We start from the raw sequence: 13,092 nt of genomic DNA on the forward strand, positions 1-13,092 counted from the left end.
TGTTTAGGTTGGATGCTTGTACCAGACTGCATATGTGTGTGTGTTGTTAAGGCTTCAGGAATTTTTGTTGTTGTTGATCTGCCTGATTTGTTGCTTTTTTTTTTTTTTTTTTTTTCCCTATCTTCAACTCTGCTCAGTTGCTTTTTCTGCTTTTATTCAGTTATTTTCTTAATTCAGGACTGGCCACTTGATCGTTAATATTTGGATTTTGACATCAGTGTTCTTGAACTAGAACCTAGATACCTACTGGGAACGATAAGGTTCCTCTGGTGACAAAATCAGCAGCCCACAGCTCAGCCTTCTGCTGGTTAGGTAGGTCTGCCCTTGGTGCAGATGGTACAGATGTGGTATTGAGGAACTTTTCCTGGGAGATAAAATAAACATTTACCTCAAGTAGAACACTTATGACAGACCAAAGAAAGGATCCTACTCAAGCCTAGTTTAGTGAACTAGTATGTTTATTGGAATAATTTACAGGAGCAAGGTGAGGGATTACTTAGCGGAGTAGGAGAACTTGGGTGGTGGTGGTAGTGAAAAGCTCCACCCCTGTGTTTAGGAAGGCTGCATTCCTGGAGTTCCCAGCGAACCTTTCAGGCAGCTCAGCCTGCTGGAGAGAGCAGTTGTTACTGTTTATAGATCCACCCGGGCTATGTGAGTCTTCTAAGTATCAGGGATTTCCTGGGTCTTTTGCATTTCATTTGGTTTCTTGTGTGTTTGTGTATTTTTTTTTTTTCCCCAGAGAGGGTTGCTCTTTAAGTAGTTTTGGCTGTCCTGGAACTCACTCTTAAGACCAGGCTGGCCTTGAACTAATAGAGGGTATGCCTCTCAAGTGCTGGGATTAAAGGCATGCACCACTACCACCCTCCTGTTTTCAGTGTCTTATCCTCCTTTCTCTTTCTGGGTTGGAAATACATCATTGAAGGCTATAGATACATAGTGTTCTACCTTTTCTTCTGTCTCAGTGTTTTCTGGTCTTTCCCACTGGTGCTATGTTCACTGAGATATAGAAGGAGTAATAGATACATCTGATTATTTTCTTCCATTTTTACCACTGAATATTAGGCTGCTGTGCTGAAGCAATAGTCATCTACTCTTAGGAGCTGGACTGGCTGTGAATCTGCAATGAATACTGCTCATTACAAGAAAGAAGTTTCTCTTCATGAGTCACCTAGGCTGATGATAACAGTTACCTGTGGTTATAAATACAAAGGTTATGAAGGCAGTTTGATAGGCACATCATATCTATTTAACAAAACAATTTTTCTGAACATGGGATGTATTACCTCCTCAGCTATGGGCCTTTGCCCTATGATATAGTAGCAGATACAAGTTCCCTCTGGTGTAGAGGGCCTTAAGTCTAATCAAAAGGCACTTGGTTGTCCCCATGTGCATGGTGTATGGTGTGGAATGCAGCATTATACAGTCAGCACATCCTACCTGGCATGCTGGTGGTATAGCTCGCAGGCTCTATAGCTGAGTAACACTGTCAGTGGCAGGTAGACCCTCGCAACCTACACAGTGCTTTTCTATACCACAGAAGTCAGCCAATAGGGAAGGGACTTCCATCACACTCTGATTCCTTTATGTCTGAATCAAAGCCAGGATCATCAGCATAGGGTTTTACTTCTGGTTTTGGCATGCAGCCAATAACAATGGCGATAGCTTATGATTTGTAGTTCTCAAGGCCTCCCTGGCCAATAAATGACAAAAAGGAAGCCCAACTCCTAGTACTGGCCTTTCAACCAACACTCTTATGGCACCTGAGAGTTCCACTTTCCACTCAACAAAGTGCTTTCATTTAAACTTCGTAACTGTTTTCTTTACTGTTCTTCTAGATGCTTTTAAGGCACTCAAGGCTTAGTGTTATATAAAGGAATCTTTTTACAGGATCCCTGAAAGCCTACTGTCTGTTTTAAGCATTTAAAAAGAAAGATGATCCAAGGTCCAATACATCATAAGAAGTTCTCATCACTTGTATCAGTCCTTTCTTTAGGAGAGTATGTTGAGAAGGTGAGATGGCTCAGCAGTAACGGTTCTTGCTGCCACCTTGATGGCCTTAGTTCAATCCCTGGGACAAACATGGGGTAAGGGGCCAGCCAACTCCCAGTTGTCCTCTGACTTGTGTATACATACATGCACACACACTCACACAAAGGAGAAGATATAATCAGGAAACAGAAAAAGAATGTTAGGTACAACAATGTAGAAGAGGAACATCGCCCCATTTGGCACTCTAATCCAATCATTTTTCATGACCATCCTGAGGTACTATGTACTCCATCCCTGATGGATTCTGTGAGACTGGCTTGCTCCAGTTGGTCTGGCTGACTCTCAAGGGGGAGCAAGGCTACATTTCTGTCTGTCACTGTAGCTGATGCCGCAGTTCTGACAGGCTCTGGGTGGCCCTTGTTTTTCCATTTGCCGCATTTGGCTGTTGAAAGGGTGCCAAGCCAGGCAAACACTGCCAGAGTTGCATGACTTTTCCTGGGGATAAGAGAACAGTTTATTCACCCCAGATAGGATACCAGTGGCAAATCAGAGAAACAGCTCCACCCAAGTGTCGCTTGGCAAATCAGAGTTCATTAGTGCTGCTCACAGAGTATAGGTGAGGGATTACTTACTGCAGTGTTGGTGACTCAGAGGCACCCACATTACTGAAAGCCCTTCCCCAGAGTGGGTGACTTGGGAAAGCTGCATTCCTTGCGCTCCCTGTACAACTTGTAGGTGACAGATCCAGCAGGAGCCTCCTCCCTGGCAGTTGTTACTATTTGTATAAGCCTAACGTGAGACTGTAGGAGGGACAGCTTATGCATTTTATGAGCTTCAGGAGCTTCCTGAATCTTTCAGTTCATGTCAAGTTCTTGAGTCTTGTGAACCTACCTCCTCCCTTCCAGGGGAGATGCTCCAATATGGGAAGTCAGGGATGGTAAAAGTACGCTTTGGTTCGTTTCTCTGGAGACTGCCAACACTGTGTTAGAAGTTCGGTCACTGAATGGTTTGGGTGGATGTTGACAGTCAGTAATCATTGGGGGAGAGTGTTCATCGTAGTCTACATATGTAAGACTAATATGTCTTATATATTGTTTGAAAGCCCTAATGTGATAGTTACTATGGTGGCTTTAGTGGGGAAGTTCCCTTTTGATGTCATATAGTGCTTTATTAGATAATTAAAAGGCCAAAATGATGGCATTTGATTATTTACATCTGCACGGGTGCAGAAATCATGGCTGTGTTACTTGATTCGAGAATTATCTCTATTATCTTGTGATCTCATTTTATTGGTTAGATCATGTGACTAAATTAAAAAAAGTATATGATTGACTGAGCTATTACCTTCAGAGGAATGCTTAGAGGAATGGTGTTTCCTATGTACAGTGCAAATTGAGAGTGCCCAAGAGTGGGGAATTCCACAGATATGACAGCTGCCTCCAGTCAGGCTGGGTTTTGAATTACATCTGTGCTTTCTTTGTTGTAGCTCCAAGTCAGTGGTTTCTTCTTAAAAAAGCATGGGTTTCTTATTCTAAAAGTTTTTCATGAAACTCAGTAAATATAATAGATAAATCAGTAGAGGTTGGAAGAAACTGAGAGTATGGTAAAGTAGTAGAATGTGTTTAAGCATACTTGCAGTTCTGGCTTCAGTCTTCAGAATGAAACAAACAAATAAACAAACAAAACAAAACAGGAATGAAGGGATTGGGACAATGGGGGAAGAAGTGATGGCTCTTATCTACCAGTTTTGGAAGCTCAACGAGAACAGAGTTGGAGTAAGGTGGTTTGGAAATCCTTGTTACAGGTGAATTTCAACCAGCCCATTGTATGTTTCAGTTCATACTTGCATCTAGTCTTTGAAACCAACCATTAGACATATCTGAATTGTTATACTGAATTATATCCCAGCATACATAGCTATTTGGAGAAATACTAGGCTTATAATATCTCAGTGTCCCCAGGTACATCTGAACTAACATTGGTAATTCCTGACAGTGCTTGCTCTGTTAAGACCTTGCCCCCGGTTATCCTTTAGATTTGAATCATTGTCTCTTTTAATGTCATAGGTACAGGAGTGGTAATATGATCTTTAGACCTTAGAAACGTTAGTGCTGGTCCACATTGTACTGTTTGAATGTACATGATGTGCTTAGTAAAGAGGAGGAAGCTCCATTATCAAGGCTTATTGAGCTTGATCCACTAACTCTGCCCTCTTCCTATGATGGGATATGACATATTCTCCCAAGTTCTGCAGGCCCTAGTGTCCTCAGTGAGAAAAATGGGAAGTACCAATATTAGTTTGTTAATTTGGTGAAGATAAAACTAGAAGTTTATGAATTGATTTCATTTATAAAAAGACTTCAGTGAGTTTTCAGCTAAAATTCACATTCTTCTGGACTTAGTAACTGCAAATACCCTCAATTTCATAGTCATTAAATATCATTTATTACTCAATAATTTATTACTTTTGGACACGAAAACAAATGTTGCATCTTTGATCTTCGCTTCCTTTTCCCCTCCATACCTCACCTTCTCTGTTGGATGATGTTGCCATTTGTTTGTCCTTGTTGGTCATGGCACTATGAGGTGTCTTGGGAATTTAAATAGGAGGTTTGTGTAGAGACTTGAATAGCTAAGGGTAAACTTGTTCAGCAGAAATACGAGTCAGTGGAAAACAAAGTAAAAATTCTTAAGATTTGTGTGGCCCAGAGGAAGGCTGTGTGGAGTGATGGGGCCATAGCAGGGTGCAGGTCATCTCCTTTTCAATTTGCTTCTCAGACCTTGTCTCTCGCAGCAGATACTCAGTGAACAGTGCTGTGTATGTACAGCAGCTTTGGTGCATGTTGGTTACAGGAATGGGCACCCTTCTCTCTTTCCCTCCCTCCTTCCCAGAAAGAGTTTCCCTGTGAAGTGTTTGCTTGTGTACCAACTGCTTCTAAAACTTTTGCATGGGTAGTATTTGTCAGTGTCCACTTAGCATAAAAGGTAAATAGCTGTCATCACTGGAGGGTTTAAAAAATGATTTATTTATTTTATGTTTATTTTTGTTCTGCCTGCTTGTATGTGTGTGTGAGGGTGTCAGATTCCTTGGAACTGGAGTTACAGAGAGTTGTGAGCTGCCATATGGTTGTTGGGAATTGAACCCAGGTCTTCTGGAAGAGTAGACAGTGCTCTTAACCACGAGCTATCTTGACAGCCCCATCACTGGAGCTTTTTATTTCTGTCACGGGAGTAGTTTTGTGTGTGTGTGTGTGTGTGTGTGTTGTTTTGTTTTTGTCATCAGATAAATTTGAATTTGGCAATTGCACGAACTATGGAATGCATATATTTCATTAACATTATAACAATAGGTGCTTTTGTAGAGGAATAAGCCAAATAAAGAAGAAATGGCTTCTAGTGTTCTACATTTGGTTGGCAACACATTGAAAATGACACTTTGCTCGTGAATGGGCGAGTTTCTAGTAGTACACGTCATTTGAATCGTTTCTCAGGTTGCTTTAATTGGGCCTTGGAATAATTTGAAAAGTTTATGCATAGATTTCTTAAGCAGTTCATGAGCCTCTTTCCTTGCTGAGCTTTTCTTGGCCATACCTTCATTTCTGATCAGGAAGCATGCTGCTTTTATGTTGGAGTACCTCTGGAAGATGAACCTGTGCCTCAGGAATATGGTGTCTAATTTACCTTAATATCTTTCTGTACTACGCGGTGCACCCTCCGCGGGGCCATACAGAATCTTGCCAAGTATTGGTCACATGAGGGCATAAAGACATGTCATGAGGACTGGGGTTGTGACCTTCTCCATCCCCGAGCCTCTCATTTTAGCCCTTTACTCGTTTTCACCGTGTGTGTTGCATGTTTGTTCTTTTTGATGTTTTGAAGACTGTCTATGGAATGGCTGCTTCCTGAAGTCCATCTCCTTGGCTCTTGATTCTAGTATGTTTGCTGATTCATAGCCTTCTTGCCTTTAGTGTGTCATGAATACTGTGGAGCTACTATTTTTAATCAATAGCGAACATAGCTTGCCATTTTTTGTTTGTTTTTGTTTTTGTTGTAGTTTGTTTGTCTGTTTAACTTTGGCTTATCTTTGGAATATATGATGAAACAACTTCCCTTTCTCCAGACAGGAATGAAATCAGGAACCTAGAGGCACACACATCATCTAAGAGATAGAACCATCATTCTGCCTCACATTTGCACCTAGCTTGACTTTGTAGGAAGAAAAACTGGGTTGATCTGGTGAGACCAAGTAGTGGTCCACCAGACAGAGAGCATCATAGGATGTCATTTAGGCAGGCTCTGATGTTTCGTTAGATAGTTCTGGCCTGACCTCTTGAAATCCAGAGATTTGGGGAATCCTGATTTAATGGTAAGGGACAGCCAGAGTCAGAGTTTATGGCAAGGACCATCTAGTGTTATTTAGCACCTAGCAAAATGCTCCCTGCTGACCCTGCTGAAGAACAGCCTTTGTCTTAGTTACTGTTCTGTTGCAGTAAAGTTGCCATGACCATGGCAACTTTCATCATAGAAAACATTTAATTGGGGACTTGCTTACAGTTTCAGAGGGTTGTTCCATTATCCTCGTGGTGGGGAGCATAGCAGAATACATGACAGCCATGGTGCTGGAGAAGTTGAGAGCAACATCCTGATCCACAGGCAGCGGCACTGGTCCTGATGTGGGCTTTTAAAACTCGGAGGCCACCTGTATGGCACATGTCCTGTAACAACACCACAGCTCCGAGTCCTTTTCAGATATTGCTACTCCCAGGTGACTAAGCATTCAAATATATAAACCTGTGGGGGCCATTCCTATTGGAAACACCCCAGGCTTATAAGAGAAAAGGAAGTTCTGTGAGCCTTGCTTAACTTAATATTTTCTACACTAACAACCTTAGCCATAGTCAGACTTGCTTCCTACCTTTCCACATTTAAGTCTTCCTAACCTGACCCCTTAATATAAATTGGTTTGTTTTCCTTCTCCTCCGTTTTGCACTCTGGCCCTTTATCCTGAGCCCTGGGAATAAATGTAAACAAGAGAGGTGGGCGCGAGTGGGCGCATATATGACCCCATCAGGTCCTATTTTGTCAATAAGAAGGGGTCACCCAAGTTTCCTCTGCAGTGTGTGCTGCTGATCTCCGTCCTGCTGCCTTCCGTCCCCAGGTCCTCCTGAGAATGTATTGAGTGCCTCCTCCAGCTCTTTTCCATTATAACATGCTAACATACATCTAATCAGTTTGAGAATGTTCACACTATTTGTTTTGTCATTAGTCTCTTCTCCCCTCCCCATTTCTTCCCCTGTCAGTCCTTTATCTCAGGCACAGGAAGGCAAAGTGGAAAAATGAAGCTACACTCAGAAGTTGAGCCAAGGAACTCCTGCAGTGGTTTCTAAGTAATGTTCATTTCTTTATATCTCAAATTTAAGCTGAGTACGAGTGGCCACAGAAGGCCTAGGCTCTCCATTGTTGCCACCACCAGACAAACTCAGGACATTATGCATGAGGCCAGTGTGTCAGCATTAAATTTGTTAGTGACTTCTGGCTGCTGTTCTGTATAGAAAGGATAGTAAGCTTCCAACAGCATCTTAGGAATTGGGCCAATTTCTTGTCCTGTTCTGGTAGCCACTCCTGTGTATATAATGAAGTAGAGAAGGCAAGAGGACACTTTCTTTTTCTTAATCATTGAACACAGATTCTTCTTTCATACAATACATCCCAACCAGTTTCCCCTCCCTCCTCCCAGCTTTCCCCACCTTCCCTCTCCCCAGGATCTACTCTCCCTCTGTCTCCCATCAAAAAAGAACAGGTCTCCAAGAGACAACAAACAAACAACAAAATACAGCAGTACAAGGTAAAAGCCCTCACACTGAAGCTGGACAAGGTAACCCGACAAGAGGAAAAGAGTCCAAGGAGCAGGCGAAAGGTTGGAAACAAACCTTCTGCCACAGTTAGCAGTCCCACAAACACACTAAGCTAACAGCCACAGCATGCACATAGGAGATCTGGTGATTCAGTGGCCCATATTCTCCTGCTGTAAGAGGACACGTTCTAATGAAAGATGGCCAACTTAACCTCTGGGGCTTGTAACTTCTGCTTACTGCTGCTGAGTATAAATAGAATTCTCCATACCTGAATTTGCATCTCCAGCCAATGGCGCATGCTGTTTTAGTAGTTTTAGGAGAATGAAGATCTTTGTTTTGATTTTATTTTTTATAGAACTATAAAAGATAGCACTGTTTCAAAAGTCAGAGACCTACACATTTAATTTATACCTTTTCTCTGTGATGATAGTGGAGCCATTTGGCATTTCTGATCATACCTATATGCTATTTTATTGACATTTACCTCACCAACCATTGAAATGACCTTAAATACAAATTTGGACAATTAAGATATTTTTACAACTTCAAATATATAATTCCTTCACTGAAAAAAAAAACTTATAGCTTGTTTCTTTAAGCTATATTACATTCAAATAAGGTAAAAATAGAAATAATCCAAAGGTACATTTCTATTGGAAAGAGATGTGAATTGCTTTTCAAGAAAGACAGATGTGTTTACCCAGGGGCATATGGTCGCTAAAGCTGCTTAGTACAGTAGTGACCAATGAAAAGCTCAACATGACCCTAGTGAAGAAAATTAGGACTTTGCAGAATTCTTTCTGATATTTGATTGTAAATAAAACTTCTTTAATCATGAGATGACTTTCCAAAGTCTTTCATGGCATTCTGTGGACATTTCATCCTACTCTTTTGCTTAAGAAAAGAGAAAGAAGAAAAAGATGGAGGCTTGTATTGCCCAAACTAGTATCACTGACTCAGCTTAAATTTAAGATGTAAAGAAAGCCAGATGTGGTAGCACATGTCTGTAATCCCAGCACTCAGGGAGGCAGAGACAGACGGATCTTTATGAGTTCGAGGCCAGCCTGATCTACTAAGTGAGTCCAGGACAGCCAAGGCTACCCAGAGAAACCCTGTCTCAAAATATAAAATATAAAAACAAACAAACAAACAAAAAAGATATAAAGAAATGAATATTTCTTAGAAACCAGTGCATGAGTTCCTGATTCAAGTTCTGAGCATGGTGAGTGTTGCTTTATCTCTGCACTTCTGTTTTCTACGCCTGGGATGAAGGACTGTGAAGGGAAGGGAAAGTTCTTACTGATGTGTTTACCGGGTTCTGCTCCCTAGTATTAGCCCACGCTGGCCTCACTGGTTGCAAATGGTAGAAACCTTTTCCAAGCTACTGTCCTGGTTCCCTATAGGTGTCCTGGCAGTGGCTGTGTTACTGCTAGCCCTATTCTACTCATTATACTAGTCTCTAACTTGAGTTAGATATTCTGGAACTTGAGTTATTTGTCAAGTCCTGAATTAGAGTCTTTAACTTGAATGTACTGTTAATGCAGGTTTATACTTGTAGTTTACTCTTCTTTGGGAGACAGGTAGGTTTCTTGAGTTGGGTTAGTTTGTTAGGTGTTCATTGAGGTAAATGTTACAACTCAACCCCAGAACTTTACAGTAGTTATTGATTGAATTTTGCTTTCTCAGTCCACAATCATTTTCATGGAACCCCAGCAGCTGGCTGCTCACCTCTACCCACAGTGCCTGAGCAGAGGCGAACGGAAGGAGACATTTGTGTAGTGCAGAGTGTCCCGGGCTTCGATGTCATGCTCATGCCATCAGGCCATCCAGCGGCTGTTTTCAGCTGGGCCTCTATGCCATGGAGTAGGTGGGATGTTTCCTTTCTTTAGCTAAGGCCGAATTTTAGAAATCTGCTTCTAGAAGTCAGACCTAGATGTGAATGAACTGTTGTGGTTTTTATTGTAATGTTCTTTTCTAGACTTAGATAAACTTTGTAAAAATGTAAACTTAGAAAACCTAGGAAAACAAAATTTTAAATCATGTTTTCTAATCATGAGTGTTAGTATTTACCAATACAGATATGTAGATTAAAAAGATAGAAAATTAATAATTAAGGAAAAACCTGAATTAACAACTACATAGAAATTTTCCTCAACCAAAGGGTAGTTTGACATTTCTCCTTTTATTTATCAAGTCTTCATTCTAAATTCAGATATATGGAAATAAATAAAATTATTTTAAAAATCACATTATTTTTAAAACCACACACTCAAATGGTATTATTAAAATAGGGATAAATGTTAATTCTAATATTACTGATTATTAATTGTAAATTAAAGTAATCTTTGCCATGTTTTGAACAAAGGAAAATCGCATGTCTGCTTACTTAGACTTTTAACAAATATCCTTTTGGAACAAGATATTGATGTTCATTTAGTAGCAAAGTTATTTACAGTCTATGAAAATAAGGGCATAAGAGTGAAAGAAAAAAAAGGTTCTCACCTCTAAGGAGACTAGTTGTCGTCTCTGTCTTCTCATTCTTCAATTTATCTTTATTTCTGTGACAGTGGTGTCCAATGTAACATTTTAAATCAAAGTCAAGACATTTCATTTGGTATGAAACATTGTAGATAGCAAGGTATGCATTTTAAATAAAAACATTTTAAAAATATATTTGGAGTATATGGAATGGATACCTGGTGTAGTGTCAAAACATAAAACTGAGAGAACCCGCCTCTGTTCTTTAACTGCTTGTTCTCCTGTCACATGGAACACTCTTTTGTATCTCTGCCTCTGGCTTCTCTTCTGTAAAATGGGCTCCAGAATTTAATTGACTGCCTTCACCCCTTGCAAGACCATTGAGGAAAGATACCTTGAAGTCTTGGAGGACAAAATGCTCCTTGTGTAATTTTTGATACTAACTTACCTTGTAAGTATGTGCCTTGTGTTGTGTACAGTGACACCGTGTGACATCGTGAACTTTTTTTTATGAGAATAAAAGTTCTTTGCATGCTTTAATGTTAAGCTGTACTTCTGTTATTAATGTCATACATTTTCTGAACCTGAATCTGTTCTATTTTCTAGTGCAATGGGGAATGTTCATCTGAAACCTATGTATTTTATAGTGTTCTGGTTGGGAGGTGGAGTATAGATGTTTTCTGACAGTGAGAAATGTGCAGAGTGGTACAGTTTGGTTAGGACTCTGCCCCGGGTCTGCAGTGTACAGGGGACTGTCTCTTCAGCTTAGGAATAGATAGAAAGCGCCCACTATTTCTCTGCGTTGGGATTTTCCCCAGGTTATGCTGACCTGCCTAAGGAACCATGAAAAGAAAGGCAAGGAGAGCTTCCTGTTTTCAGGGTAGAGGAAGTTGAGTGAAGAGCCAGTCAGGATTTGAAAGGCTTGCAAATTCCCACCTGTGTGCTCCCCATATCAGACCTCAATTCTCCTGTCCCAGACTGTTTCCCAGTTAATGGAGATGCTAGGTAGTCAAGAAGGCTGTTGCTGAATTGGATGCTAGAGCTGCTGTAGTTCTGAGATGATGGTTAAACTGTGTGTACAGCTGCCCACAGTTATTCATGTGAGAACGTCTATACTCTATGATTTTCTTTGTGTTCGCATGTGGGCGTAATTCTCCGAACCCTCACCAGTGAATGTGTGATCCAGAATCCTGTGCCCTTAAAAGAATGCCTGAGTGCTTTTTTGTTAAATGTTCTGTGATTAAACTTAAAATTATAAAGTATAAGGAAACATGATAATTTTCTTGTCTGGTTTATACTGTGGAGTTTGGTAATTTCCATGCTGTGGTAAAGTACTCAAGTTTCTAAAAGTGTTCTATGATTGTATGACATCTATTATCATTCTTTTCCAGAGAATACGTTCCACTGTGGATGAAAAAGAACAAAAACAACTTCTCATGGATTTGGATGTAGTAATGCGGAGTAGTGACTGCCCATACATTGTTCAGTTCTATGGTGCACTCTTCAGAGAGGTACGGGTAAACTATTTGGGTTTTAGCGGATAAATGCATATGTAATTTGGATAAGTAAGAAGATGACAGGATTAAATTCTACTCTTCAGCAAAGGATCATACAGCAACAGTGAAATTGTCTCTCATTTTTATACTACAGAGCCATCCACATTAAGCTGTAGGCTATTTTTTCTGCTTGGGATTGCTTTGGCTACTCATTTGTTTGGGTTATGCTTTTTTTACTAGTTCTATGAGGAATTCCACCGAAGTTTAGACTCACAGCTTTTTACATGAAAGGATGATTATCTATATATATGTAAATATTTCTGTGCCTTTGTGGTTGTTACTTGTGAATATCAGTTTCTTCCTTTATCTTTTTTATTACAACTGTGACACATCTGTGTTAGTACTTAAATGTAGATCTTTAGAATTATTATGTTTAGGCTGGAGGCTCAGAGTTAAGAGCACTGGCTGCTCTTGCAAAGGTCCTGAGTTCAGTTCCCAGCACCCACATGGTGGCTCACAGCCATCTGTAATGGGATCTGGAGCCCTCTGCTGGCATGTAGGCACACATGCAGTATAGAATAGTATATAAATAATAAATAAGTAAATCTTTAAAAAAAGAATTATGATGTTTAAACTTTTTTTGGTTAATAATGAAATGGGTGTCATTGTGATCTCTATTTTTTTAAAAAGTAAATTTTTAATTAAAATAGACTTACATCATTTTCTCCCTTCCCTTTCCTCCCTTCCGTTTTTTCCTTCTAGCCCCCTTCATGCATATATTTCATTATACTTTGTTCTTATTTGCCCACTCACCTGCCCTTCCCTGACTTCCTCCTTCCTCTTGCTCGTCATCTTCCTTGTTCTCCCCCTTTTCTGTTCCCAAGTCAGTGTTTTATTATACCTTCCTGTTCACCCCTCCCTTCAGACCTCTTCCTGCCCTCTCAGTTCCTTTTCTATTTTTATGTTTTGTGTGTATGCATGTTTGTGCATGTGTATGTGTGTGCCTGTGTGTACACACTTGCCTGCCTGCCTGTCTTCTGCATCTTCTGCATTTGGCAGAAAATATGCATTTTTTTTTAAATCTGGCTCATTTGGATTCATATGATTATCTCTAGTTTCATCTACTTTCCTGCAAACGATATCATTTCATTCTTTACAAAAGAATAAAATGTCATTGTGTATATGTACCATATTTTAAAAATCCATTCATCTATTGGGAGATACTAAGGCTAGTTCTGTACCTTGACTGTTGTGAATAATGCAATAGTAGTCAG

At 40.2% G+C, this 13,092-nt stretch overlaps 1 protein-coding gene across 4 annotated transcripts in view; it reads left to right on the top strand.

Annotated features, from left to right (window-relative positions):
• Map2k4 (mitogen-activated protein kinase kinase 4) overlaps positions 1–13,092 on the top strand; it is an 87,195-nt gene that overhangs the window by 53,634 nt on the left and 20,469 nt on the right. For all 4 annotated transcript variants that reach the window (XM_021643350.2, XM_021643351.2, XM_021643352.2 and 1 more), the window contains one exon: positions 11,714–11,833. In XM_021643350.2, coding sequence (XP_021499025.1) covers positions 11,714–11,833 — 120 coding nt within the window. The remainder of the gene's footprint in view (positions 1–11,713; positions 11,834–13,092) is intronic.

The sequence above is a fragment of the Meriones unguiculatus genome, chromosome 11, assembly GCF_030254825.1.
Source record: "Meriones unguiculatus strain TT.TT164.6M chromosome 11, Bangor_MerUng_6.1, whole genome shotgun sequence".
Classification (NCBI taxonomy): Eukaryota; Metazoa; Chordata; class Mammalia; order Rodentia; family Muridae; genus Meriones; species Meriones unguiculatus.